This window comes from Octodon degus, unplaced genomic scaffold (genome assembly GCF_000260255.1).
Source record: "Octodon degus isolate 3935 unplaced genomic scaffold, OctDeg1.0 scaffold00036, whole genome shotgun sequence".
NCBI classification, from domain to species: Eukaryota; Metazoa; Chordata; class Mammalia; order Rodentia; family Octodontidae; genus Octodon; species Octodon degus.
In genome coordinates this window covers 6,142,786-6,167,027 of record NW_004524612.1, presented here as the reverse complement: position 1 = coordinate 6,167,027, position 24,242 = coordinate 6,142,786, and the positions used below count along the sequence as shown (strand labels likewise).

The window sequence follows — 24,242 nt, the reverse complement described above, 5'->3', positions numbered from 1 at the left end:
TTAATGAGGAATCAGAGACAGTGGAAATAGGGAAGAGTGCTTTTGGTCACAGAATGAATCATAAAAACAGAGTGACTCTTTCTTCACACCTACTGTGCAAAGCTTTACAGAAGCTACAGGGTGGAAGCTTCTATAAATCCAGAAAATTTCAAGCAACATTTGATATTCCTATACACATTTTTCTGGTGAAAAATCATGTAACTCCCTGATAACTCTCTTATTAAGTATTTAACTTGAAAAAATTAGTTCATTTAACAATTTTAACTGAAACAAAAATTAAGGCTGTCATTAGATTTTCTAAAGGTATTTGTCTAAAAGAGGTTAAGAGTTCTTGCTATGGACACTTGAAGAAAAGCATGTATCTCACAAGTGAAGGCTGAACATAATGCACTAAGCAATTGCGACGCAAAGTGCTCCCTAGCACAACAGGCACCTGCTGCGGAGGGCATGCCATGTGGCTGCTCTGGAGGGGCTGGCAGAGCTGCGGACTGGTGTGCTAACAGCTCGAGGGGACAGCAATGCCCCAGGAGAGGCTGCAGGGCATCTTACGATAGAAGAGGGCCCCAGAGCTGTTCTGTTGTACGGCTACAGTGATCATTCCACGCTGTCCAGAACTCATGGGCTAACTTCTGGCATCTTGGGTACTTTCTGAGAAGCCCGGTAGAAATGGAAAATGGAACGGGTGGTTGATATTCTTGAATACATCTCTGCTCTTAGGGCTTTAAGATCAACTGGTACATACTCATTTCTAAACCACCATCCCTCTCCCTCACTCAAGAGATAGTAAAAACCAGTACTTCAAGCCAGAATGGTTCTTTTTTTTTTAAAATCTCAGATTCATTAATTCTAGTAAATCAGAATTTGCTATGCTTATATAAGAAAAAGGATACTTGTAACATAATTGAAAAAATTCTCATACTGGAAATTTCCTTGTTGGCAAATCTTATTGACCGCTTTCAAGAACAGATTCTCTCCCCGTGGCCACTCCTGTTGAAGCAACACAATCACATGCCCCAGGGCCATGTCATCGCGGTTGTCGGTGAAAGCTCTAAGCTGCAAAACGTTTACACGGGGAAAGGAAAGCATGAGGAAACCAGATAAAACATACCAACTATTAGCTCTTAAACAGTGCCGCACATAAGTGTGTGACCCAATCTTATGGCCAGTTTTCTAGCTCATGCTTCCTCCTTGCTCACACCTTCCTTCCTAAGCCCCGTGCTCTCCAGCCCTCTCCCCCAAGTGGCCTTTTACCCACCGTCCACTCGCCACTGTCCTCTAAAAGGAAAGCTACAAATTCCTTTCTGTGTTAAGAGTGTGACTCAACTTCTCTAGGCCTGACTCTCAAGATTCCAAAGCAAGAAGCTCACTGCTCCTGTGCAGCTCATAGCTGCGGATATTTGGGGACTGTGTTCACAGCACAGGGCGCCCAGGCTGCTGTCACTAGGAGTCGCCCGTGGAAGGCAGTTCTGATGTTTCTGAGCAGCTTTTCTCTCTGCTTTGTTACCTTCATATTCCAGTGACCTTTGTCACTGTTGCCCCAAACAGAAACAATGAAGAAGTTTGCAACTGTTGCACTGGAGCAGAGACCACATTGGCTCTTGCAACAAGCAAAGCATCTCTCCCCCTGGTGCTGTTCCACAGCTGCCAGGGCCCTGGTGTCCTTTCAACAGTCCATGAACCCTCCTGGCACTGTCAAGCCTCTGCTGCTGTAGATCTTGGTATCTAAGGTGCCTTCACCCATCCCATCTTGCTGAAAAATTCACCCTTTCCCTGTGAAACCAGCGGCATTTATGTCCCCTTCTTCAACAGCTAATAAATTCTGACCTGTACATTAACTTATAAAATGTTTAGCAACATTACTATCGGTTATTTGCAGGTTTCCCTGTTAGCAGTAAACTTTGTGAGCATGAGGTTAGTTTTCCATTCATCTTTATCTAGTACAATTGTTATTTAATGAATATTTACTCATCCTTAGCACATGTGCTTTTGCCACCACTATCAACTACTCTTTAAAGATATTCACCTCACAACTGTCAAGGAGGCTTTCCACTCAAATCACTGCAAGTCATAAGCACAATATCTTAAGGCAAGTGTTCACGCTCGTCAGCTTTCGGCTTACCTTAAAGCAGGCTAACATCAAGTGCAGGCAGTACGGCATGATAGCTTTACTGGTGCAGGGCAGGAGCTTCAGATCCGAACCTAGCAAGTCCAGAGTTACTCATGTTAATGAATACTACCATCGAAGAAAAATCTCTGACAAGCGAATGTCTGAGATCATTTCCTTCTAAAATTCAAAGAGTAACAGTCACATGATTTCTAATAAAGTGAAACCACAACCATATTGTGAGGTTGAAACTGGTTTTAGATCGTCCCTATATTTCGTTTTTCAATCTTTTTTTCCAAACACATTTAAAATATTTTTTACTATAAAACACTTAAAATATACAGAAAATCATATAGAAAACATTATAGACACTGATGTAATCACCACTTACCTTTATAAAGTGTTAGTATTTTCCAGATTTTAATACAAACCATCACAAAGTCAAAGCTTCTTGTCTCCTCTGATGCTACTCTCCTCCTCAGAGGAAGGCACAATTCTGTGCACTCCTACACCTGCTGCTTGTGTCCACCAGCAGCACAGAGGAGTGTCTGCAGCTGCCAGTCTACCGCACCACATGGTGTCACAGTGTGTCACTCCCTCTGCAAATTGTTTTTTCCACTTAACCTCAGGTGTGTCAGGTTTATCACTTGGACTCTCCCTCATTTCAGTATTACGTAGTATTCTGCTTGTTACAGGTCTAATTATTTATCCTCCTCATTGCAGACAATGAGATCTCCAGTTTTTCACTATTAAAACCAAAACAATTAAAAATACATACAATTTTACTGTGCACTTATGGAAAAAAAATTTAAGCAATGGTATTTATACCAACACCTTTTTCTTTATGGCTGTAATTTTATATAGTTTAAGTCCTTCTCTATCTAGAAGCAAGAAATAAGAAGAAATAAATCCTTTCTTTTTTGGCCCTTCCCTGCCAAAATACAATTTGGTATACAGGAATTGTGTCCCTGACATTCTTAACATTTATTTATATAAACGGTTTATGAAATAACATTTATCCTTTTACTTGGAATGTACTTGTTTACACTGTATCTCACTGAAAAAAAAAATCAGTTTCCCACTTGAAACTCACTGCCCAGTGGGAAGAGTACCCAGTTTGAAAAATACTCATCAAAGTTACAACTAGGAGATGAGGTATTTGCTACAGCAGGATATGTTCAATTGGTTTCCGAAGTGATCATATGAATTTACACATAACAAGAACTATAAGGATAATGTTATTTTCAGATCATGAAAATCAGTACTGTTACTCCTTAATTTTTATATCTGACGTATACAAAATGGTAGTTTGTTATTTTAATCTCATTGCTCATATTACTAATAGGATAAGAAGTTTTTTATTTTTTTCCTTAATTTTATTGAGAAACAAATAACAATGAGACAGTTTCAAATCAAATTGGTAAGATAGTTCCAATAATTAACACATTGCATACTGTCTTCCTAGTGGTTGTTGTACAAGACGCAGACATAATATCCACTAACAGGATAAGGAGTTTTTAAAAGCAGCTTTTTGGCTGTGCATGTTTCTGCCTCGCTCATACCCTTTGCTTATTTTCCTACAGGAGGTTCGTTCTTACTGATCTGATAAAGCACTTCACATTTTTGGATGTTTTTGCTGATCTTCTGTGGTAGACAGTTTTCTGGCCATCTAGAGTTTGCCTTATTCACTTTGACCATACTGTTAGTATTTTAATTTTAATATATTTTCCAATCCTTTTATTTTTATTTTTGTTGTTGCTGATGAGACATGGGATTGCATACTGCTCAGGCTTGGCTTACACTGGTGGCGCCCCAGCCCCCCTAGTACCTAGGATCACAGGGGTGCACTAGCACACCCTGCTCTGTGTGCTCTTGGAAGTCCAAGTCTGCATAAGGGTTTTCTGTATTTCTTCTAACAGTTTAAATTTTCATATTTAAATATCAAAATTTAAATGACTTTTATATAGCTCAACGAGGCATCTCTCTGCTGTTGCGTTTTACATCTAGATAGTCAACATTTTATTACCACGTACTGGATACATGCATTCTTCTCCCACTGAACTGCAATGTGACCTTTTCTTGCTTTTTTTCTGGAACTCAGGACTTCACCCATGCCAAACAAGCACTCTGCCACCAGACTATACTCCCCACCTTACCTATTCGTTTCAGAAGCTTTCTACAGACTTTCTTTTTCTACACAGCCAGACCTGCAATTGTAAAGTCACACCTGTGTGTAGTATTTTTCAGCCTTTATGCCTTTTTTTTTTTTTGCAGTACTGGACCCTGTGCTTGCCAGGCAAGCGCTTATTCTACTGAGCTATCTCCCCGGGCCCAACCCTTATGCTTTTACAGTCTTACTGTCCTGGCCAAAATCTCCACCGTGTGAAATAGAAGTGATGGGAGTGTTGATATATCTGTATTGGGGAAAAGAATTCAATATTTTACATTTAAGTGTGGGGTTGAGAAAGCACTTAGTGACGACTTTTTAAAAATTGCAAACAATACTCTCTGTATTAAGATTACTGTGACTTTCCTTCTTTGGTAACACAATGAGTTACCTTAATCTGTCCGTTAGCTGCATTTTCACTCCTGGTCCTTGGCTAGTACATACTTCTCTTCTTCAATATTCAGCTTGCTAAGCTGCACTCAGTATTTGGCACCTATATTTATGATGGATACTGCCACTTATTGGTCTTTTCTTGTAAAACTCTCATTGCATTTTGCTATCAGGATCATGCTGGCCTTGAAGTATGAGCTGGGAATTTGTCTTTATTTTCTTAAAGAGTATGTACTGGGTTGGTGCTAGTTCTCTTAAATACGTGATATAATTCACCAGTACAAGCACTGTGACCCCATTTTGTGTTGGGGAAGGTTTTGGATTTTAAAAACTTAACTTCTTTTTAGATGTACAAACATTTAGTTTTTCTATTTTATTTTGGATAGTTTTGGTAAGCTGTATTTTTCAAGGAACTTTGCCATTTCAACAGAATTAAATTTATCGGGATAAATCATTCATTCTCTAATTATTGTCCTTTTCATTTGAGTAAGATATATAGTGACATTTGCCTTTTCATTTTTTATATTACTAATTTATATTCCCCCTTTTTTCAATCTTGCTAGGGTTTATCAATTTCATAAATTTTTTTCATGAAAATTGCTTTCAGTTTTCTCTATTTTGTTCTCTATTTTACTGAATTTTGCTCTTGGAATGATTGTTGCCAGTCTTCTGCTTTCCTTATATTCAGTGTGTGTCTCTTTGGCTAATTTTTGATATGGAAACAGGTATACAGTTTTTCAAGCAATGTGAAATGAGATGAAACACAAATTGGTCCAAAGACAGACCAAGAGAAACTTCCTAGTTCATCACCTATAAATTGCCTACAATTGGTCAAGAAAGAAAGAAAAACAAAACAAAACAAAACAAAAAACCCTCATATTATTCAAAGAAGTACTAAACTCGGGAAGTGAAGTTTGCAAGAAAAATTCATAGTTGCTTCTGAGAGTGGAGCCAACGACCGAGGGAATAACATTTCACAAATCACAATGTGCTAAACCCTGCAGACCACAGTACTATCACCTTGTTAGGAGCTACAAAGCATTTCTCAGCCTTGGGGCCTAAAGCTACTTACAAAATAATAATACATTTGTCACTGTACCTTTCCTAAACTTGGGCTTCACTTTTGCGGGCTCCTCCTGGGATCTGCCTCCATCCTGAATGGGTAGGACCATGTGGCACATCAGGTCCAGGACTTTCTCACACGTCATCTAGAGGAAGAAAGACCAAAGGAACCAACTGGACGCTGCAGAACTGAAACCACACGAGCATCACAGCGAACATTTCAGCAAACTGCCAGGCAACGGGCAGCTTGTGGCTCTGCCTCAATGCTATTCTCTCCATGTGACCATTGCTGCTTGCTCAACAGTGAATATAGAAAGTAAAAATAAGACACAATGTATGTATGAGAGGGTACAACAGCCCACTGTTTGTGTTAAAAAATGAAACAAAAGATAATTAGTCTGGCGTTAACTGAAACCACCAACATGTTTAACAACATGGTAGCATCCAAAAAAGGGTATTGGCCTGTCAACATTTACTATCTCAACAAAAAGTCAATGAAGAAGACACAGAAAGGAACTAAGTGCTACGCTACAGAGCATTGTGTACAACAGTCAAGATACACATAGGCTGAGCCAGTAGGAAATGCTCTGGGCAGGACTTGATCAAAGTATGAAAGGGGGAGGGAAAAAGTCTTCCTACAAAACAGAACAATGAAAGGGAAATGTGAAAAGTTACCCAGCCACAGTAGCACATGGAGGCTAAGGCAGGAAGAGTCCTGTGAGGTTAAATAAAGCCAGGCTGGGCTACTTAGTGAGTTAAGGGCCAGCTTGAAATACATACCAAAACCTTGTCTCAAAACAGAAAAGAAAAAAGAAAAAAATGTGAAAAATCCGTGAAAGTTACAGTAAAGAGAAATCAAGTTTAAAAAAATCTTTGTGATTTTCACCAAAAGTCTAAGTAATGAGTGTAGGCAGAAGATGATACGCAAGCACAGAGGCACTGAATCAGGCCATTCTAGGGAGATACAGGACAGGTGACGCTGTCCATGTGAGGGCTGGGTGCAGCCCGGGGCTTACCCTGTACTCCCCTAGAGCAAAGTGACAAGTTGCCAGCTGGATGAGCGCCCTCTGATGCTCCAACGTGCCCTGTCCTGGAGTCTGTGGCTGAGAAAGTGACCCTTGGAGAGCTGCCAAGTGGTGCAGGCTGGCTATTGCCTTTTTATACTGCCCCTTGGAAGACAGAACAGCAAGGAAGGAAAAGATGTTAGTGACCTCCAGAGCTAACCAAGCACCCATTAACGATAAATGAGGCAGCTCTGCATGATCGTCTGAGGAAAAAAGGAGACCCAGCAACAGAACAACATCAACACACTTGGACCTGGATGACATTACTTCTAAGTACATCCATCCCTGGAAATCCCCGGGGGATTGGTTCTGGCACCCCAAAGACACCCAAACCTGTGGAGGCACAGGCCCCTATATGCACTCTGCACACTCTCTTCTGGACATATTAACCATCTCTAGTTCCTTGTACATAGTATGTAATGCAATACATAGTGTAATGAACAGCTGGTAACCTGTACTGAACAGAGAACGGTGACAAGAAATAGAAGTTGTACAGAGCGGCAACCATTTTTTTCTTATTGTTTTACCTATGCTTGATGGAGTCTGAGGATGTGGAACCACAGCTAAGAGGCCCAACAGTACAGAGATGAATCTTTCTGGTTTTAAGTCTTTAAATAAAATAACACAAGTCCTGGGACACTATACATTTTGGATCTACCATTCCTATGGAAGGTTTTCTCTACTAATACCACTGCTTCTTCACAGAGGATGGAAGGACAGACCTGACCACTTTCACACTGCACTAACGAGCTGTCTGTGTTTGCTGTGCCCGGGACGAGGCTCTGAACCCCTGTGCTAGCACAGAAAGGCAGGACTCCAGCAGCACAGAAGGAAGGTGGGTGAGGCGAGAAGTATGGACCTTCTCGTGAAAAGCAAAAATAGTACTTCTGTATGGAGTGGTGAGCAGACATACCACAAGTAACAAGGAAGGATGGTCTGAGCATTTTCAAAGTATTTTGAGATGAAAGCGGATCATATACCCTCAGCCACTAACGACTAAACACCTCGGAACATGCAAGGCCAGTCTCTGAGAGGGATCATAATCATGAACAGGAAATGAGAAAAATTAGCCAGGCATGATAGTATACATTTGTAATCCCAGCACTCAGGAGGCTGAGGCAGAAGGATCTCTGTGAGTTCAAAGCTACTGGTTAAAACTGGTTTGAAGCCATTATCATCCTCTCCACACATAGGTACCCAAAAAAGTGCATCACTCCACCTGATAGATGATCATATCGGTGAGGAAGATTCTTAACCACAGCCAAGTGTCGGTCTTCCATGCCAAACAAATTCTTGTAAATTCTGGAGAAGAATTGAAACAAATTCACCAAAAACACGTAATACAAAAGCAGGAAAAATATACCTAATAAGTCCTACAAGAGGCAGAGACACATTACCAGAAGATGCATAATTACTTTAAATTCTGATTTTTAAAACATGTGCCACAATTTCGTGCATAACTTAAGAGTCTAACACTCATTAATAATAAATAAATGATTTTTTTTCAGACAATTTATAAGCATATCCTGTGCCAAGAACCGTGTTTTTTAAGAAATTAGTTCATTTATCTTTAAACTACTCTGCTCTCTCTAGTAAAGTTCCTATTTTACTTTTTTTTTGGCGGTGCCAGGGATCAAACTCAGCACCTTGCACTTGCCAGGCAAACACTTATTCCACTCATCTATCTTCCTGGTGCCCCCTATTTTACTGTTACCCAGTCAAAATTAAAAACACACAATGACACTAACAAGTTCTACTTATATTTTAAAAAGTTGATTTACAACAAAAGGAAAAATTTCTTTCAAAACTGTTACACAAACATTCACAAATTCAGAAGCAACAGAGAAGACCTGAATGATGACAAATGACTTGGATAATATGACCTTACGCAATCTGACTGGCCAGGGGCTCTGCCTTGGCATATGACAGGTCAAGGGACGAATATTCACCAGCTGAAAGCAAAGTAATGGGCCTGACTTTCAAAATAAATGTGTACTGGTCAACAAAGGACTCATGTAAGCTTCAATATTTCGCAGATAGAACAACCTCAATTTTTTGTTTATACTCAAAACAGAGGCTTTCCCAAACTTTTGGATTTTGCCTTTTTCCAGGCAATGGCTGCCCTCTTAGACACAATACGTGTGAGGAAGATACAGGGCAGCAGAAAAGAAATAAAAAATAAACAAAAGGTCAAATACAAGTATTAAAAAGACCAAAACTCCCTCAAACTTCATCCTTATGGAAGAAGATAAAGACTAAATAATTATTTGAATATTAACTGATTGATTTCTTGTTCAAAAAGAATACTACAAAATGTGTACTCAGTTTAATTAGCCATAAGCGATAATGATATTTCAGGTAGTGTAGAAGTTTTAACATAATTTTACATAAAAAAGTTAACGCCAATTTGACAAGCAGTCTTACCTTTGTCAAGGAATTCTAGGGAATAGAGCAACTCCCAGCTCTCCCTGGCCAATTTAAAGCTTTCCAGCACTTCAGTGGAGTTAGTGAGCTCTGCTTTATTGACTACAATGTGACGGTTTCTTCCTTTTGCTGAACAATCTTCATCATCTGAACTCTGCTTAAAGAATTTGAGGAACCCAATTAACTATAGTTACAGTCACGCACTGCAGCATTTATTTATTGCTGCCAAGTCTGCCTATCATGGGTTTTAGATGCAAGAATATAACATGCCTATAATTATTTTAAATTGGACAATTTAGTTTTGAAAATGAAGCATGCACTCATTTATGACTCAAGGTTTTTTTTTTAATGATGTTTTCTCTAACAACTTCAAACCATCCATTTTATAAAGTCCAAGAATTAGATTGTTAGGTAGAAAGATAAAACTTAGCCTTTGCTTTATTACTTTTTCACCTTAATACGTGATATTGTTTAGTTTGCTTCGCAAGAATAGCTTCTCACGCAGTGGACTAAGACTGAAGCGGGAGTCCATAAGACACAGTTCTAGAGAAGCAGCCCTTCCTACCTTGTGTGCTCTTCATCTCAAGTCATACAAGCTGAGGAATAGTGAGGGTGGCAGAGAAAGGGGACTATGAAGATGTCACTGGGCTCCACCGGACACAATGCCGAAATGCAGGGGGGTAAAACAGCCCCACTGAATGATTTTGCTAAGAATGTCTTGAATCTTTTATTGCCCTATGCTATTTTATTATTTCAAAAACCCAAATTATTCCTAAAGATTTTTACTACACTATGGTGAGTTTTAAATACACAGCAGTACATTAGCTAGAAGCTCTGTTCCCAAAGCCAAGCCCACAAGAGGCCGCAACACACCGCCGTTAGTGTCTGCTGCCCGCCACCAGTCTTTCCCTTGTGCTTTAGAGCTCAGTATCCTGCTCGTCCTTGTACCTGGGGGCTCTACCTGTCTTCTCCTGGGAATGACACATTCTCAACAACACCCATCCGTCAGGTGTCCCATTCCATCAGGGCCCTGTTCTTGCCAAGTAGTGCCGATCTACTTCACACACTAACAAGCATGTTGTATCTGTTAGTGTTGTAACTTACAGAAAACATTTCTCCCAAGCGAGATGAGGAATTTATGAAAGGATCCCTGACCGGGGGTGCGCGGCGGCCAGGGATGGCGTGGTACTATACACAGCTGGTAAAATTCTGAGAAAGCAGTTTTGAAATGAGTAAACCTACTCTGAAGCTCCTAACAGCAGTGTAACCGCATGGGACATACATGGCACGTGCCACACGGGCACAGACTGCCCACAGGAGAGGACTGCCACCAGCCCTGGCCATCCGGGCTGTCACAGGAGCCTGTCTAACATGAGTAGCCGCACCCCACTCCAGCTGTGGGCCAGCATTATGGGTATCTCCAGTGAAAAGGGGAAAGTCAGGAATACAGACCTTTATGAGAAATGCTATTTCTAATGCCTACCTGCCAAGTGATTTACAAAATAGGTAAAACAAAAACAAAACCCTAAGCACAACCAGACACACCTGTGAGCTGAGCCTGTAGGCCATCAGGTGGTCCTCTGCTGTGATAACTGGGAGGATCTGCATCAGGTAGAGGCAGACTGGGACAGAAACAGAGTAAGACCCAGGATGACATCTGTTAAGAGAAATCCCAGCTGCACTGGAAGGCCAGATGATGAGAACAGGGCTGGCAGAGAAGGGCATGACAGGCAGGAAATGGAAGAAGAGACGCCCAGGCCTCCTGAGATCCCACAGCTTGTGGGGTTTAGTTAAAACCGCAGTGATCCATGGGAATCCACTCCCTTGAAGATGCTGCCTCAGGCATTGTACCTGCTATGGCTCGGGCACTGTTCGAAACGTCCAGGACACAGTGACCAGTGATGGACAGCAGACAAAGTCCCTGGTTCCAAGGAGCCTGTGCTCCAGTGAAGGGAAGCAGACAGGAAACCGTAACCAAAAGGACAAGAACAAATACACAGCAATGAGGCTTTTGTAAATAACTGACATGAAGTAAAAAAGAAAACAATGGGTAGGGCCTTAGAGGAGCCCCAGAGGGAAGAACACTTGGGCTGGGACCTGCGGGCCAAGGTCGGAGCCTACCTGGTAGAGAGCAGAGGGAAAGCACTCCATCTGCACAGCAGTTTCGGTGGGCAGAGGCTGGGAGGCAGGCCTGGGCTCAGAGCACAAGAGCTGTGGGGGCCTGAGCATTTGCAGCCTGCAAAGGCCCGCTCGGCAGCACTTGCAAGCTCTGGCTTCAGCCTAAGTGGGATGGGAAGCAGGCAGACACTGAGGCAGCAAGAGATGTTCGGTTGGTGTTTCAAAAGATCACCCTGGCTACCAGCTAGAAGAGAATGAAGGAGCGAGAGAGAGCAGGGGGACAGGAGAACACTCTGCCTAGTAAGGGGATGTGATGCCTTCAGCCAGGGGCAGTGATGAGAAAGGAAAGAAACTGACCTTTGGGGCTATGTTACTTATCTAGAACTAGACAAGGACACACCACTACTTTTGGTTAAAACCATCAACACTCAACCTGTTGATCTATATGGAAGAAAGGCATGGCTGGGTCTGCATGGGGGGTTTCTGCATAAGCCAGAGCATTAAAGAGGAAGAGCAGTTCCTTGGCTCACACTGAATTTTCATTCGAGACTCTTGGCAAAGATGTCTGCAGTTATGTATTCTGCCTGATGTGTAGTTCACAAACAGAAGCAAAAGTCTGCCAAAGGCTTGTATTTATGAACCAAATTGCTCACAAGTGAAAGCATTTGTAAACCGAACTGTCTGGCAAGCAGTAAAGAGAGGGCAGACAGCATCTAAGAAAGCCTAGCAAGCAGAGATCTCAACCTGGGGATCACAGTAAGTTTCAAAGCATTCTGACAACTATTGAAATAATCTGCAAAATTGTGCATGCATGTATTTTGGGGAAGATTACTGAAAGTGTGAATAACCTTACATACATTTAGAATAGCTTTATGTCTCCTGGCTCCAATCCATTTTATACTACAGAGCCTACCAACAACCAGTTAATCTCATCTTAATGCACATCACTCCAGCACAATGCTACACCCAAGGAACAAAAAGGGAGTAAAGATACTGAAAACAGGGAAGAGAAAGGACAAGAAGTAGCTAAGGCTCCTGGCTCCTCTCTGGGCATTTCAATTAGAGCAGAGATTAGTAAACTACGTGATCTTCAGGCTTTTGCAAATCAAGTCTCACTGAAACACGACCACACCAGTTGCGCATACATCGCTTATGGATGCTTTTAGTCTACAGTAGCAGGGTCAGGGAGCCACGAGAGAAGCCATTTGGTCTGCACAGGTAAAAATATTGATAGAGAAGGATGCTGCCTCCTGAACTGGGGCATCTCCACTTTTATGTCACAATGAGTCTAAGGATTTCACTGCAAGAAAGGTGAGTTGTCCTACATAGACTTGCTACCCAGCCAAGTCAGCAGGCCAATGGTTCTCCATCTGCTGTTCTCTGGTATTTTTGTGTAAAGTGTCCTCAGTTCCAATTCCAACTCATAATTCTACACATCCTTCCAGACAGACTTCAAATGCTGCTCTCCTTTCTGACAGTCTCCCTGCATTTCATGTTCTTCAGACATCTCAACCCTGGCCATTCTGAGGCCAGTACCTACCGAAGAACTGCACTCTGGATACCTAACATAGTTCTGGCTTTTTAAAATAGATGTCATTAACGTAACTCAGTCAAAAACAACCAAATACTCACACAAGGCTTTGTCAAACTTGTCATTATTGACCTTTTGGGCTGTCCTGCATGTTTGGCACCATCCCCGACCTCTGTGCACTATGTGTTAATTAGCAACTACTCCCCGTCAAGAGCAGAGATATGACAATAGAAAATGTCTCTAGTCATTGTAAAACATTCCCTAAAGGACAAAACTGTCTTCAGTGAGCTCCACTCCCTTTTAAGGTAATTATATGGCATAATTTCAATTTCTGTACTTTTATCACTATAAAACCGTATTTTACAAAATTCTTTTCTAGCAAATCAAAAAATATGTTAACAATTATATCTGAAAGAATTACCATGGTTTTTTCTCTTCCCTCAGCTAGTTTCCTCTTCTTGTGTATGTGTTTATTACGATCAGCTTCTACATCACCGTACACGTTTGATACATCTTCAAGCAGGACCAGTGGAACCTGGTTTGGAGCATTAGGTCCTATGGATGGGCAGAAAACATCAACATGAAATGCAGAAAGGAAGAGAGTACTCAGGATCAGCAAGAAGCTGCTCAGCTGTCACACAACAATAAAGCTCATCAAAAATGTGTTCAGTGTGATCCCAATTAGGTAAACAGGCAAACATGTGTAGGGAAAAAATACTGCAGATGTGTACCAAACTGTTGATAAATGTTTGCTCAGTGGTTTCTTTCTCATGTACTTGTAATTTTTTTCATAATAACCACAAGTCATATATTATCATAGATTAAAAGTGACATGTACATTATAGTTATAAACACCAAATGAAACTTAAATATATGAAAAACTATAAGGCAATACAAAAATGAAAAGATTATGGGTGATTTCACCTAATTATTTCTGGTTTTAAGATATATATTCACACTCTATATGTATTACATAAGTATACAACATACTGTATTTTACCTAAAACTTTGCTTATTATGTTTTTGTAAATACTTCAAAGCGTTTTTACATTTTTTTCAAAATAGTGGCATTCAATATCTGTATTTAGTTTCACAATACCATACTATCCTTTGATATAGGAAATTTTAATGGCAATCTTAAATAAAAACTACCAAATTAAGCCACACGCAATAACCAACTACAAAGAGCAGGGCACTGGCACCACCCCAGGTTTGGATCCAACGGCAATGGTGAGAGTGTTTTTGTCCTCTCTACCATCCCCACTGAGTCCATATTTCTAAAATTTGTAAACCAACCTTGGAAGAGAGACGGCTGTATGCTATTGACATATTGGAATGCATTCTTAAAGAAGACCAACATAGTGGAATAAACCACTTGGTTTTTATATTTTGCATGAGCTTCATTATCAAAGTTGTTCATGTATCTGCAGAGGTCCTTCATCCTATGTAATATATCACTATAGCTTCTGCAAAATAAAGGGTGGTAAAACTTACTCAAATGTCTGGGCCTGTCAGCAAAAGGCTTAAAGCTTTAAATCTTTAAAATGTAGAGATCCAAACTCTACATTTACCAAATACAACTCTAAGTTTGTATATCTTTCTAAAATCAAATTTTAAAAAATAATTTTAATTGCACAAATTTGTTACAATGTGGTAATACACTTTACATGTATCGTGTTCCACGATCAAATCAGGGTAGTTAAAATTTCTATCTCCTTAAGTATGTTCAATAGATTTTTATAATCCTGTAACAAAGTACAGTGTGACATTTCAGTAGGTCTATATGCTACGCACCAATCACATCAGGGCACCGAAGTTCCCACCTCACGAGTATTTCATGCTTGGAGCCTTCACGCTCCTCTCTCCAATTTATTCACATGACAGATAATAGTTTATTGTGTGGCTAGGCATGGCTCCGCAGTAAAACATTTGCCCAGCATGCACAAGGTTCTAGCTCAAATTCCAAGCACCACAAAGTTATAGTGAACTGTAGTACCCTGCTGTTCTGTGCATCAGAACTATTTCTATTCAACTGTGTTTGAGTATCTAAACTCCCATTACCCCCAGGTGAACCTTTTCCATCTCATGTAATCATTATTATACATTCTAACCAACATTTTTACATTCTCATGAGAAATAACACATGCAATCTGCCTTTCTGAGTCCAACTTAGTTCATACAATGTATGCTGGTTCTACCCATTTTACCACAATTGGTAAAGTATTCTTTCTTATGGATCAGCTTTCTTTATCCACTGTGGGTATTAAAATCGATACCATGTCTAAGCTATTGCGAACAGGGCAGCAATAAACACAACACACAGGTGTCTCTGATGGGGTGGCATCACTTCCTCTGGGTAGTCTCCCAGGGGTAGGAGGCTTGCCTCACATTGTGGATGGATTCTTGAGGACCCCCCCTTACTATTCTCCACAGGGGCGGTACTAATTTAAATTTCCAGGTGTAAAAAGCTTCCTTTTCCTCTACATCCTCACCAGTATTTGTGAGTGTGTGTCATTTTGCTATGACTCTTCTAACTAATGTACGATGATTTCACTATGGTCTTGACTTGAATTTCCCTCAAGACTAATGAAGTTAAAACATGTTTCCATAAGTTTGTTGGCCATCTGAATTTCTTCTGAGAAGAAATACACATTAAAATTATTCTTTATTGTCTACATGTGAATGGCAAATTTCTTCTTCTGAAGTAGAGCAGTGATCAGCCCAAGACTCATGACAGAAAGATCCAAGTAACTTTTCTCTGAACTACCAGGGACAATGCTGCTGCTGAACTACCAGGAGAGCTTCAAATTCAGTATCATCCACGGGTTCATGCTTCAGCTAGGAATCTTCTGATAAAGTGTAAGCCACTCTCTTTTGCATAATTATTGTGTCACAAAATCCATCCAAAAAGAAATATACCTAGGATTATACCAGTTTTAAAAATAATGTTTTTAGCTTAAACAAGGATACTGAAATTACACAATCAAAAGATTTAATAGGCAATTTTAGAAATGTATTTATTACCGTCTTCCTTTATCCATCTGCCATTCACATCTCATTCCAACAACATTCAAAATCTTAAACAACCTCTCCCAAGGGTCCACAATCTGGGATGATTTTTCAGTCAGTCCTTCTATTACATACTTCTGGGAGCTACGCTTGCTGGGTGACATTAAATCAGAGGCATCTTGAGCACCTGACATGTGGGGAAAAAAGGAGCCTACAATTAACATCGTGCTTATTATTTATGTAGTACCCCTCCTCATTGAAAGAAAGAAGTAGTCCCCCTCCTCATTGAAAGGAGAAAAGCACAGACCCTAGGATATGACAGTTGTCCACCTTATAACAATGTTTCTATGAGTGGAGAACCGTTTTAACAATGGTGGTCCCAAAGATCACAGTACAGTTGAAAGTTCCTATTGTCTGGTCAACAGAGCTGAAGAGGCAAAAACAAAGGAACATGCTGTAGAAAAAGAAGCCCCAAGAAAATACAGAATGATGGGTTTAGCATCAAACAAGTGCCCGAAAGAATTTGAAAACATGACCTCGACAGCAAAGGTTTTCATTACTATAAAGTTCATGGTGCAGTTTCTGTTGACAAGCAAATCTATAACAGAAGGTCGGGACACAGCTCAGTGGTCCAAGTGCCTCCCTGGCAAGCACAAGGTCCTGAGTTCAATTTCAAGTACAAAAAAATAAAAATAAAAAAATTTACTGTCATCATAGGATGGAAAATAGTGGCGGTAGGGGTAGCAAGAGAAGGAGAGAGAAAAAAACACTGTGAGCTACTTGTGATACTTCTGAAGAGGGACAACTGCTCAGAAGTCGCAGGGAGGTCCCTCAGAAGGACTCCAGAAGGCAGCTTTGTCTTAAGACTCGACAGCTCTGTGCCTGTTAGTGCTGCTGCAGACTTTCCAGTGGGACAGATGTGCAGATGGCGACAGTGGTATGAAGGATCCTGGCCCCATGTAACCCAGGCTATGCATGTGCATCTTAATTTTTTAACAAAAAGAAAAGTTTACAGAATAAAAATATAAAGAAAATGCTTTTTGGTGCAACGTTCTTATATTTTAAGCTAAATTGTAAAGAAGTAAAAAAAAAACCTTAAAAAAGTTTATAAAGTAAAAATTTACAACAAGCTAAGTAAAAATTTACTACTGAAGAAAGAAAAACTTCTTCCCTACAAATGTAGTGTAACCTATAGTGTTTATAAAGCCTCAGCAACCTATGGGAATGGCGAGGCATCTGCATTCACACGCATTCACTGACTCGCCTGGAGCAACCCCAGCTTCATTCATGTTAAGTACACTCAACAGGTGTTTTACTTTTATATCTTTTTAGAATGTGTTTCTATTGAACCTTTTCTGTTTGGGTTTGGGTATGCGAGATGCAAAGACACTTATCACTACGCATCACTGCCTACAGTACTCGGGACAGTAACATGCTGTAGGCCATGCCATGCCGCCTAGGTATACAGCAGGCTACACCATCGAGGAGTATGTTATGGTTTGTATCTGGATGTTCCCCCAAAGCCTCATATAGATGTGGGGGGCCAGAGGGATTCTCAGAGATGGCTGAATCTGGGGTATGTGATTAATCTGTAGCACAATGCTTAGATTAGGGGTGAACCCCATCAGTTCACTGACTGCTCTGGTGCCACTCTAATCCCACTAGGCTGGATACAATATAAGAAACAGAGAGAAGCTTGTCTCACTATCTCTCCATTGTTGCTTGTGCTGTCCTCCACTGCCGTGAACTGCTGCCACTCTTTCATGTGCACTGGAGCCAGCCAACTATGCAGTAAATCCTCTATAAACTTTGAGCTAAACAAACCTTTCCTCCTTAGGGTCAGGTGTTTTGTCTCAGCAACAAGAGAAAGTTAACTAAGACAGAGTGTAAGTACACACTTTATGATGTGCACCCAATACAACTGCCTAACAACGCACTTCTAGAATGTATCCCCTCATTAAGAGGCTGGGGATGCAGCTCAGTGGCATAAGCACCTGCCTGGCAAGCGGGAGGTCCTGAGTTCAATCCCTAGTACCACCAAAAAAAAGCCCCCGGGGCTGGGGAGATAGCTCAGCAGAATAAGCGCTTGCCTTGTAAGCGCAAGGGCCTGAGTCTAATCCCTGGTTCCGCAAAAAAACCAAAAAACCAACTAAACAAACAAACAAACCCCCCAAAAACAAACTTGTCCTCAATAAGCACCATGTGTACATGAACAGCTGGCCACTGGACTAAGCCAAAAGTGGTGTTAAGCTGTGGTACCTATGAAGTTGAGTGCCCTATTGCTACAGCTCAGCAACCAGACTGCTTCAAGCAAGGGACAGAAGCTATTCCAGAAGCAAGTTTCATACTGTAACTGTAGTTATTATTTTTTAGATAAAATCTTTAAGAAAAACTATGATATCCAACTGTATATATCCAGAGAAAAGTAGTCAGAATGAGGGATTTTGGGATCTGCAATTTTACTGAAGCCTGTCTAAATAAAATTATAGGATATTCCCACTTACCTTGATGCTGATTTTCTATTTGAGTAGACCTAGTAACATAGTTGATATAAAATTCAGCTGCTTTGTTCAAGTATTTATATAATAAATTGGCAGGCAATCGAACATCGTGGTTGTTAATTATTAGAGGAAGTACATCACAAACTGTTGAAGGTGAAAGTGAAGAAAACAATGATCAGGTTGTCTACCATAGGACTCTGGCAAAAAGATAATTCATTTTAAGAGTTCACTTAATGTAGCATCTAAAATAAACTGGGGGGCCTCCTTGTACCACATCTATGTAAACACTGCCACAGAGAGGAATATCAGAGGAAGGAGGTAGTGAGAAAACTCCCGAGCAGATAGATGCGTCATCCCAGGTAAAGGTCCATGCTCACACCAGTGGTAGCTACACTAGGTGGATGCTGTATGTTTACCTCTATTTCTACCCATGCTTTCAGAGGTTATCAAACATTTACAAATAAAAGTTCTAAAATTCTTTCTGAACTGAGAAGATAAACAGGATTGAAACTTCATAATAGAAAGCTTTCCTTTACTTTCCACAAAAAACCTTATTCCGTTATATTCTATTTACCATTAGGAAGTAATACAAAATATGACTTTTCTTACCAAATAATTTTCTAAAGCAGTTAACAGGAGACTCTTGTTCTTCAACAGTTTCAGCATCTAATAGTACCTCCCCGAGGCCAAACTATTTCAAAATAAAATGAATCATTTAATTATGCACACTTTAAGATGTCAGAATTACATAAACAGGGATAAATTTATTTTAAATTTACCACAGGTTGTATAAGAAAACTTCTCTGAGAAAAAAATTATCACACTTCATTTTTTTTTGGTACCAGGGATCAAACTCTGGACTTGTGTTTGCCAGGCAGGTGCTTATGCCACTGAGCTATCTCCCTGGCCCTTACTACACTTCAAAGACTAGAAAATGTAACAGTACATCCACATCTGAATTCCTTCCTACAGTCTTGCTTTTGTGAGAGCTTTTGAATTTGTTAAGAACCATGAGAGAATTGCTTGTGTTTTATTCTACTCCATGCCTGGCACTTTGTAATGGTAGAAACTAACCCAAAGAAGCCCGAAAGATGGCACCGGAAAGAGTGACCAAGAGACGAGGAATGCAAAGAATGGTTTAAATCTTCACTACTGATTGGCTATGTGAAGTTACAAAAACATTTAAGATGTGCTTTCTTTAGCAGAGGCCTAGCACTTACAAATGCCTGCCAACAGCACTCAGTAATTACCAGAGACGGAAGGAAGAGCAAGAATGGAGAGAAAACAGGGTCCACAGGGCAGAAGCACATGAATAGCCTCACTGCTAAGACCAGAAACTGTGAGGCTCGTTTAACTCAATATATTCTCAAATACAAACGAAATGGACTTTTTTCCAACTCTACAGATCGCAAGTAAGTACTATGTCAGAGTTTGGTTATTATTTCCTTACGCTGGCACAACATTTCTCCTGGAAACATACAATCAAAGCTTGAGAACAATGTTGTCTTCTTAGCTTATCTGACCAGGAAGCTCCTGACATAAGTTCCATCTTATCCAGGGCTCCTCGGTTCTCTGCTCCAGCACCACGTTCACTAGAGCTCTACCATACTGATGAATCAATTGCAAATCAGTTTTGTTTTCTCTTACAAAAAGGAAAGAGCACTCTTACCCCATGTTGCACTACTGTTTCAGGGAAGCGCCTCAGAAGCAGGAGTAACATTTCTGATCGTTCCAATGTGTCGAAGCATTGTTCTGTGACCTTTAGTAACATTTCACACTGGATCCGACCAGGAAGAGTTTCAAATAAGCCTGTACACAACACATTTCACCTTTAGAAATTCTTTCAGAAAATACTAAAGCAACAGTGGTAAGGAAGGCATTTTCATGTACAGAACAGTAAAGTATCACTATGTCCAGACAGTTTCCTCATTACCTCCTTCCACTGACATCCCTTTCCATGGCAAGTTTGACACAAGGAACCCCTCAAATATATTCTGGATGCTACATTAAGCAAACTCTACATTAATTTTACCTACAACGTGGCAGCGTTTTGAATTGCATGATACTTGGCTCAAGATGTTTCCTGAGTGACCATAAAGCATTTGGAGCTCTTACTGGATCAAGAAGACAGGCAAGATGTGTCAAGAGTCATGGCACTGCTTGTTGTAAGTTAAGATAAAGAGTATGCAACGTCTAAGCTGAAATCAGTTAACTAGCTTCTTTTGTACTTTCTGCAGAATTCGCTATTTTGATTGCTATAGCAACCAATACAGAAATTTAAAGAAAAAGGTCACGAGTTAGGGACGCATCTCTTCTATCTTACAGAGATCTGGTTTATCTACTGATGCTTTCTGGCTACTGTAAAATATGTTACAAATATATTCAATTCCCTTGCTACGCTCACAGGTCCACATCCTTTAAGGAACCTTGTAGAGTTCAAAGCAAATGTTCACAGGACTAAGTGATAATATTACAGTCTTTAGTTGGCAAGAATAAAACACACATATGGATACAAATACGACAAGCATAACGCTTTAGCATAATTTCTATCTATAGTTTGGTATCCCAGAAATGGTAATTTATTCACATTTAAGATACTACTACATCCTTACTTCTTAAAAATTGGGTTTGTTTATCCTGTGAATCATTCCTTAATGCTGATGTAATAATGCTGATTTCTCTCCATACCACTGGCTGCTCCGGGAAATTCACAAACCTATTTTTAAAATGAATATATTAAATTAAAACCCAGATTCCACACAGTAACCGAAAAGAAACAAATCATTCACATTTGAAGAAAAAATGTCTTTATTCACAGTGAACGCTTCGATATGCCAAGATAAGCTAAAATAAAAAATATAAAAGTAAATGCTAATTTTAAAAAAGGAAGGCTCTCACTAAGTTTTAAAAGGTTTTTATAAGTAAAAACACAGGCAACCCTAATACATAAAGAACTAAAAATCAGCAAGAATGAAACAAAAGTAACAGTAGGAAACAAAAGAAAAAGTAGACAAGCTCAAATTATAGACTACAAATAGCCAACAGGAACAGCAGAAATAATCTTATTTGTAATATAAACAGTAAAAATTCAAAAATCAAAATAGCAACATACCACACTTTTTTATATATTGGCAAGAATTAAAGCAACTAATAAACCAGGGATTGCAATGAACGCTTGCAAAAACAGCTCCAGAAGGCTAAGGCAGGAGGATCACTTCAGAGAAAAGCTAATGATGACTGTGGGGAACAAAGTGAGACCCCGGCTCAAAAAACACAGACTGACAAGGACTGACACTATCCAATGTTGGCAAAGGTATGGGAAAACTGGTACACCACACAGCATTTATGAGAATACATACTGGGATGATGCTTTTCAGGTAGTAATTCGGTAACTGATCAAAACATGGAATATGTGTATCTTCTAACTATAGAATGACACGATGTCTAAGAATCTCCTTTCACAAAAAAAACACCAAAATATGGGCACAAACTACCATATTGTACATCATTTTAAATAACTAGAAGCTTATCTAAATGTCTATCAAAAAATTTGTGGGTATGAAGTACTAAAGGCCTCAAAAACTGGGAAAGGGTTCTATGACAACGGGGGAAGAAAGCAAGTTTCAGAATTGATATGTTCTTGGGCCGGCCAGATAGCTCAGGCTAAGTGCCTGCTTAGGCAGAACACAAAGGCTGGGGTTCAATCCCCAGCGTGCAGTGCTGCCCCTGCCCCGCGCTGAGATGGCCATTGAGACTGGGCGTGGTTGCACGCACCTGTAATCCCAGTGCTTGGGAGGCTGCAAACAGGAGGATCACTACCAGTCCGATCTGTGTAGTGAGACGAGATGCTGTTGGCCCTGTACCAAATACATATAAGAAAAAATATTGATATGATCTCACTTTTTTTTTTTTTTGCATTTTAGGGAAGGTTCTACAGGGTGTTCAGTGTCTCATGACTAGATCAGACTCCTAGTGATCCACCTGTTTACAGCCTCCCAAGAGCTGGGATTACAGGCGTTCACACCACGCCCAATCTCAATTGCCATCTCAGCACGCCCCTGCGCAGGCCGGAATGACAGGCCCAGGGATAAAACCTGGGCCCCTGCTTTCGGGCGCTTTAATCTGCTGAGCTATTTGGCTGGCCCTTGATCTCACTTTTGTAACTCCTCCCAAAGGCATGTTTGTGTGTATGATGTGTTAACATTAGTTCAGTTCACGAAGGGCTTCCCCTTTTATCCTATCACTTACTCTTCGAATGTTTGCAAGGAACATGCATTATTCCCAATAAAACAAATTATTAGATGGAAGTTTTAACAAGGATAAAATAACTTCTCTGCAAATGCCATGTCTGAGATTAAGGGTCGGCTTCGGAGTGGCACTGGGCAAGCAATGGGGCCTCGAAGATCGCTCCCACCTCCCCATTTCCATTTCCCAGGCCGGAACTGAAGACCCCTGCCGCGGCGGGGCAAGCCGCGGCCCGGGCGCACTCACATGTCGTAGAGCAGCCTCCCCGCGGTGGCGGTCCGCTCGGCATTCCGCTCGATGGTGTACATCTCGTACTGCAAGGACACGGCAGGGGGTCAGCGCTGCAGCCGAGGAGTGGACGCGGGTCTCTCCCCCGACCGAAGGGGGCGACGTCTCTAAGTAGCCGGCGCTGAACAAATGGCTGCCGCGGCGGTGAGAGGGGCGAGACGCGCCATCGGGGACGGACCCCACTACGGAGCCCCGGCCGCCGCCCCGCCTTCCGAGAGGGACGCGGGCGGAGAGGGTCGGGGCGGCCGCGCACCCCAGGAGCCCCCGCCCCCGCCCGGCCGCGCGCGGCCCTCACTCACCTGGATGTTAAAGTCCGCGGGGTAGAGGGTGCGCGCCGTGATCAGCCACGCCTTGGCTGCCCACAGGTCCTGAGGCACCAGCTCCCGGGCTCGCTGCACCAGGAACTCGCTGTCGCCCTGGGCCGACATGGTCCCGCGGTAGGGACCCGCCAGCCGCCGGGAGCTTCCGGCGCCGGGACTGCGGCGCGCGCCGCCTCGGGCCGAGCGGGCCACTGCGCATGTGCGGCGCGCGGAGCGCCGGGAGGGCCATCCGGGTTCCGCGCGCGGCCGCCGCCTGCGGGCGCTGCGCTGTCGCTCGGCGCGGGTGGGAGCGTGCGGGCTGGCCCGAGTCGCCGGGAAGCGCCGGAGAAACGGAGGATTTGCGTCCCGAGCGGCTCGGTGGAGTGAGAGAGCACGCGCGGGGCTCTGCGGCGCCTTGCTCTGCGCGCTTGCCGCGTCCTTCCCTCGGCCTGTGGGCTCGCGGCGCGGCCAGCGGGCTGCGGACTGCGGGCTGCGGGTGTCCCTGGATGCGGGGACTGGGCCTGGCCTCGGTGTGAGGAAACGCCGAGGGCGGGCAGGCGAGAGGAGGGGCGGGGTGGTGCGGGGGCGCGGGGCCGGGCTGGGGCTGGCCTCTTTTTTTTCTTCGGTAAACACACCCACGCTTTGTGCTTCTCTGGTCTTTATTAGTTTCTTTAACAAGCATGTATTGAGAAGTTACTGTTGCTAGTATTATTTTTACCATTAGCATTTGGAGAATATTTTTCGAAATACGTTGGGAGCCGCGAAAAAAATCTAGTCACTCACTCTGAAAGGGGTTTGTTTTGGACCAGAATGTGGCCAGTGGGGAAAAAAAAAAAACCACAATTTAAATTATTGCCTCCGGCCAGAATCAGTACACTTTCACCAAAACTCTAGATTTGTTTTCTATTTGAGAGAAGAGAAAAAAACAGTGTAAGCTTTGTTGATAAAGTAGTCTGTTAAATGGGAAAAAAGAACCGGAAAGTGGTCTTAGTTTTTAATCCAAGTTCTGTGTTCAGAATTTTATCAACTTCTTTTGTCCC

General features: G+C 41.7%; 1 protein-coding gene across 5 annotated transcripts in view; it reads right to left on the bottom strand.

Annotated features, from left to right (window-relative positions):
• The window catches only part of Ints10 (integrator complex subunit 10), a 29,781-nt gene extending 6,047 nt beyond the window's left edge, over positions 1-23,734 (bottom strand). Inside the window, exons 1-15 of one of the 5 annotated variants that reach the window (XM_023714650.1) lie at positions 23,203-23,734; positions 22,862-22,929; positions 20,983-21,086; positions 20,040-20,179; positions 18,980-19,061; positions 18,374-18,514; positions 15,885-16,056; positions 14,157-14,326; positions 13,282-13,415; positions 9,212-9,368; positions 8,007-8,089; positions 6,740-6,892; positions 5,761-5,869; positions 2,120-2,199; positions 891-1,053 (exon numbers count right to left, since the gene is read on the bottom strand). In XM_023714650.1, coding sequence (XP_023570418.1) covers positions 891-1,053; positions 2,120-2,199; positions 5,761-5,869; positions 6,740-6,892; positions 8,007-8,089; positions 9,212-9,368; positions 13,282-13,415; positions 14,157-14,326; positions 15,885-16,056; positions 18,374-18,514; positions 18,980-19,061; positions 20,040-20,179; positions 20,983-21,086; positions 22,862-22,929; positions 23,203-23,331 — 1,885 coding nt within the window. In that variant the 5' untranslated portion in view covers positions 23,332-23,734. The remainder of the gene's footprint in view (positions 1-890; positions 1,054-2,119; positions 2,200-5,760; positions 5,870-6,739; positions 6,893-8,006; positions 8,090-9,211; positions 9,369-13,281; positions 13,416-14,156; positions 14,327-15,884; positions 16,057-18,373; positions 18,515-18,979; positions 19,062-20,039; positions 20,180-20,982; positions 21,087-22,861; positions 22,930-23,202) is intronic. The other 4 variants (XM_012514627.2, XM_023714648.1, XM_004630621.2 and 1 more) reach the window with 4 other exon arrangements.
• Between the last annotated feature and the right edge of the window lie 508 nt (positions 23,735-24,242).